Raw genomic sequence first — 5,716 nt, 5'->3', positions numbered from 1 at the left:
ATATAATAATAATAATAATAATATATGGCAAGTCATTATACTCATACAATTCTATAGATGAAATGCAACGATGGAATTTTTCGCGATTTTCTTTTTCACATCTTGAAAGTATGAAACTTTCTTGCTTGAATGTAATCAGATTTGTTTTCATTAGCTGAAAATTATGCGGTAACGAGTTTGATCGATTATGATAACATAACTATTAATTGATCTTTACGTTTTTGAAAAGCGAGGCCGTCAGCAACTCATGTTTGAGCATCATAATAGATACCGTTATAAATTAAATTATAAGATTATATAATATGGATGATAGAAAATAGAATCCAAATACAGGATAAACATAATTGAATTTTAAATATCGTTAGATTTAAACTTTAATACTCAGTTTCATTAACGAAGAATGAGCCTTTTTATTTTTTTTCAGTTTTAATGTAACACAGAATTAATTTCAAGGAATGCTATGATTTGTTTTTACAAGCGAGGATCATAATTACTGTTCAAGATAAATATCATGGATAATGTCACGGAGAGATGATGTTAGTGAAACAGTTAAACCGGATTAATCTCAAGCACCGTAGAACAGGCAGGATCTCCTCTATTTCGGAGAGGATTGCAAAACTGACAAGTCGTTTCTTTAATGCGCTCGAAAGAAGCTAGTGCCTTCTCTTGAAGGCTTCGGCAAGCGGTAGAAATACTTCATTACGATGAAAGCTTCTCCCGAGTCTCTTCTTCTCCACATTCCCTCTCACCTCACCGTTCTCTCTCGTGTGTTTATATACTTTCTACTTCTCTTTCGTTCCGCCCTTTGTGAATTTCTCTTTCTTGAAGGTATTTGCATCGCATGCATGCGTTTTTACAGCGCAATATCAGAGGCAGTTTAGGGGAGGATTGGGATAAAACTGAGATAGAATCTTATTGCAATTGTGTAGCAAGAGCATCAAAATTCTGTTATAAATGTATCAATATTAATAATTAATAATTTACAATAATTTCTTATAGTCGTTAAAATCATTAATATCTTTATCAATAGTGGCATTTGTTATTTATTTCAATAGTATGTTGTGAAAAGTAACTTATGTTATACTTAGTCTTTCTTTAAAATAATTTTATCAATTTTTTATTTAGCGTTATTGATTGATTTATACTATCTTTTTATTTTGATTTGTATATCTTAAACAAAATTGCTATTATTCTCGAAAGGCTTGAACCATTCATTCTAGAGGAATCTCGAAGACGAAAGGGAAAGGGGACAATGTTCGGATGAGCAACTTATACAACAGGAACGTTACAGCGAGGTCCAATAACTAGATTAGCTCTAAGCGTTTCAGGGCACTCACTTTAAAGAACTACTCTCTCTTCCTCTCTTGCACTACGACTACTCCCTTTAGGATCCATCCCTAAACATCCTCTGGGTGTCGTGAAACGTGATAAATTGCTGACTTGGAAGATAACGTGTGGATCGCCATTTACTAATTGATGCAATAAAATCAGATGTTGTTTCTATCGCATTTTTGGGAATTATTTCAATCACTTGCGAAGAATTTATCTTGAAGAGAACAGCATTTGATTGGACTTCTGTCGCTCATTGGAATTATTTAGCATAAAACAATTAAATAAATGTTAATTTTAAATGTTATTTAAACTTAAAAATCCAACATTCTTTTATGAAATTACAGGACCGAAAATCCAAACCTTTGAAGATTTGCAATCTCAAGAATCAATAAATCAACAGATTGGAAAAGCTTTAATAATTTAGCATTTAAAAAATTATTACTTTTGTGTATTCAATATTCAATATCCTTGAAAAATTTTCCAAGTATCTACATTATTCTTATTTCATTATATTAAAATATATCCTTCGCTATTTTTTGAGAATTTCTAGTGGCTAGTCGGAATATTCACACAACTAGTAAAAAAATAAGGCCTATTCTTCCGGATACCTTTGTGGTGTCAGAAAAAAAGTGAAACGTGACGTGCTTGCCCGTTAAATTCCAATCATCGAATCGAGAATGGAGCTTTTTGTCGTCTTGCATGGGAATTTCGCAATAGTGCACAGTGAGAGGAAAGGGACAAAATCTGTGAGTGCTGCAACGAAGTGGATGTGTATCATCCAAAAATATGCTTGGCGGCGAAAGAGCGACGGGAAAGTGTCGCGTCGACACATAAAAGGAAATGTGAAGGAAGAAGCATGGGAGAATAAGGCTTGGGAAGGGAGAAAGCGAGGGTTGGAAAATAGAAAAAGGGGTGGTACAACGAAGGTTCGAGCGTGCGCATCATTTTTACTGAGAAGGAGGAGAAAGAAGAGGAGGAGAAAGAGGAAAAGGTGGAGGAGGAAGAGGAGGAGGTGGAGAAGCAGGAGACGCTTCCCTTATTCGACGTCGCCGGGGAAACGAAAAATGGGGGATAGACGGTGCGAGGCGAGGAAGAAAATGACGGATAAAGGAGTTCGAGGGAGTTGCGGAAGGTTCTTTGTCGACTGGGGTATTTAACGGAAATACTAGATGGAATATCTCCGCCGACGCTAAATCACGCGGATGTGTGCACGAAGTCGTTCATAAAGGAAAACGATGAGAAATAATATGTCATGACAGAATGATAGTCCTGATTGTGCAATGAATAATTCTCGTTGCGTTAAAGATTTTTTTCTAAAAAGTCGCAAATAAAATATCTTAGGACGCGTTTACACACCTGACGGAAAAACAGAAAATGGAAAAGCAGTGGCCAATCAGAATTCGCGTTAGCAGTAAGTAGTACAAAAAGCCGAAATTGTCGACTATCAGCGCAAGTTCTGATTGGCTGCTACTTTTTCGCTCTCTACTTTTCCGTCAAGGTGTGAATGCGCCCTTAGCGGAAAAGCGGGAGCCAATCAGAACTCGCGCTGGTAATAGAAGCAGAAAAGCGGAATGTACCGCTTATTACCTGCGTGAATTCAGATTGGCTTCCGCTTTTCCGCTTTCTGCTTTTACGTTAAAGTGTGAACACGCCCTTAGGGACCTTATTTCATCGGAATTAATTTTTTGCAGAATAATATTCTAAAAAATTCTGTTATCTTGTAAAAAAATTAATTCTTTTACTTTTTAGAAAATTTTAATAATTCAAAATATATTTATATCTTGTATTTTATATTATATACAGTATCTAAACTTCTGTTTAAATGTGAGAGGTACGTCTCGTGTTATATAAATCCGCATAATACGAGCTGAGTTATACAGAAATTTATTGTACTGTATTTAATGTATTATAATTATGAGATATATTTTATAAATATATTTTAAATTATCAACATCTAAAAATGACAATTTTAATGAACATGTGAAGTTATAGCATTCCAATTGAAGGGATGGACAGAATAAAGGCACAATTCCACTTAGGTTCTTTTTCCGGTGATTAGCTTTTTTATGTAATATTGATTGTAATAGAGAAGTATAACAATTTCTTAAAGATATTACATAAATTCATTGATATTGTACTCATTTGTGTATAATAAAAAATAGCAAGTTATTTTAATTTTTATTAATATTAAGATTTTGTAATTAGTTATTCTGCTCATCCCCTCGATTTTAATTTTCGGAAGTTCTTAGAAAGAGAGAGGAGAAGGGAGAGAGAGAGAGAGAGAGAGAGGGGGGGGATTATGGGAGAATGGGAACATAAAAGAAAAAAAATGGACAAGGAGAAAATGAGAAGGCGAGAAAAAGAAAGAAAGGGTGAAAAGGAGGGAGGCAATTAATTTTTATTTTTATACATTATTAATCTAATATATCAATAAATATAAATTATTGCAATTATTTTTTTATTTTTAGAAAATTTAAATTCTTTATTATTGTTTTTAAAATTTTGCAAAAAGCAGTGAAATTCCAAAAAAATCTATTTAAGAAAGAAAAAATATATGCCATGTGCATAAAAAAAGTATCGAATATTACATTTCTTTTAATAAAAAAATGGATACCAAAATAAATGCAAACAAGTGCATTAAAAAGGTATATTACATTTCTTTTAACAAAAAAACGGATACGGAATAAATGTAATTAGTCAAGTATTTCACAACGCAAGACACATAGACTGTCTTATTTGTTTTGCGTTGTGAAATACTTGGCTAATTACATTTATTCCGTATCCGTTTTTTTGTTAAAAGAAATGTAATATACCTTTTTAATGCACTTGTTGAAATATCTCGGAAACGATTGACCATCCATGCCAAAAGGATATGCCATAAGGATATGATTACAATATGTTCAGAGGAATGTTCTCTATGGTTCTGCTAAATTTCATTGAAATTGGTGAAAGCCATATCTGAGTTTTCCCTTAGAAGAAATTAGTAAGAGAGATGTAAGATCTAGTAGTTTTATCCGCGGACTACCAATCTGTGAATCTGAGTTCGATCTACAGATTGGTAGTCTCATCCATGCCTTGCGTATTCTTTTAATTAGTAAGTATCTTTCGTTATTTTGCCGTCTGGTCACAAATAAGTCTGGCATAGTAATCAAAGCAGTATAATAGAGGAAAACAAAATAATACGAGTGAATGTGAATACTTGATCAAAGTTGTCCTTACTTTCCAAAAATACGATGCAACATTCAAACCGAAGAAAACACGTTTTTTTTTCAGCCGAACAATCTCTTGAGACTTCTCAGACCACCGTGCCTGCATATGCAGAATTTTAAGTTACGCTCCTATCTATGAGTAAAAATCTCAATGTGTTACGGTTAAACCCTGTCCACGGTAGTTCTGTGCTAGAACTCTGTCTGAGTTCTTGGATCTAGCTAATTAACATGTAGTTTTTACGGAAAAACGATAAGTTGATATATATTTCTTGATTGGATATATATTTCTTAGTCCAAGAATTCGGATCGAGTTCTAGTACAGATGTTCCTTAATCCAAGACATAATTGAGATTCTTATTCATAGATGGAGTGTAGCTTAAACAGGAAAAATCCTACGTGAGGCATGGCAGTCTCGAAAGATCGCTCGGCCGAAAAGGACTGGTTCTCTTCGCTCTGACACAGAGCTTTACACCGATTAGGTTTTCCCTTGATTAAAAGACAAATTTGGTTAAAGTAAAAAGGCTAAAGGTTAATGTAAAAAGGCTAAAAGTTAGTTGACGATTTATTATTGGCCAATATAGCTTCACATGGAACCGAAGCCAATTAAAAAACAAGTTCTCTTATAAGCATTCGGAAAAACTTCAAGATGCAATTCCTCCAAGAAATCAGAGAAATTGAAAAATGTTTTTTGAAGTGAAGAATATTTATTTGTAGAAATAAAAATACTAAGAAAATAGTTGTTCGTACCTAGTCGCTTGGAGATTTCGCTGTTGTGCATTTTCGGATTCTCTTGTGCAATCTTCCGTCGCTGTAGTCGTGACCATACCATGAAGGCGTTCATTGGCCGTTTGATGTGTTCCACCGGCACCTTCTTGCCTGCCGAGCCGAGTGGACTACTCCCCCCCATGAGGCCGACCCCCATGTGACCGACACCGGCACTACCCGGTGGCGACGTACCCGTCATCCCTTGCATACTACGCAAGGTTTCTGTGAAGGAGCCGTCACACATGTTGCCGCCGGCTCTGTAATTAAAGACATCCATCGGTTAGGGATCTCTATTAGTTCGATCACTCTGAGATATGTGAGATCTTTGGGAAGATGAAAATATCGGAGTGCAAAGTGAGAAATTATTAAAATTAAATACTATACTAAGTAAGCAAATTCAAGCCTATAAC

The 5,716-nt window shown here is 34.7% G+C and overlaps 1 protein-coding gene across 1 annotated transcript in view; it reads right to left on the bottom strand.

Moving 5' to 3' along the window:
• The window catches only part of LOC108685324 (transcription factor Sox-19b), a 34,182-nt gene extending 28,623 nt beyond the window's left edge, over positions 1-5,559 (bottom strand). Inside the window, exon 1 of the mRNA XM_018190055.1 lies at positions 5,289-5,559. Coding sequence (XP_018045544.1) covers positions 5,289-5,550 — 262 coding nt within the window. The 5' untranslated portion in view covers positions 5,551-5,559. The remainder of the gene's footprint in view (positions 1-5,288) is intronic.
• Positions 5,560-5,716: the final 157 nt, after the last annotated feature.

This window comes from Atta colombica, unplaced genomic scaffold (genome assembly GCF_001594045.1).
Source record: "Atta colombica isolate Treedump-2 unplaced genomic scaffold, Acol1.0 scaffold150, whole genome shotgun sequence".
NCBI lineage: Eukaryota > Metazoa > Arthropoda > Insecta > Hymenoptera > Formicidae > Atta > Atta colombica.
Note: the sequence above shows the minus strand (reverse complement) of the source record. Positions and strands in the feature narration are given on the sequence as shown.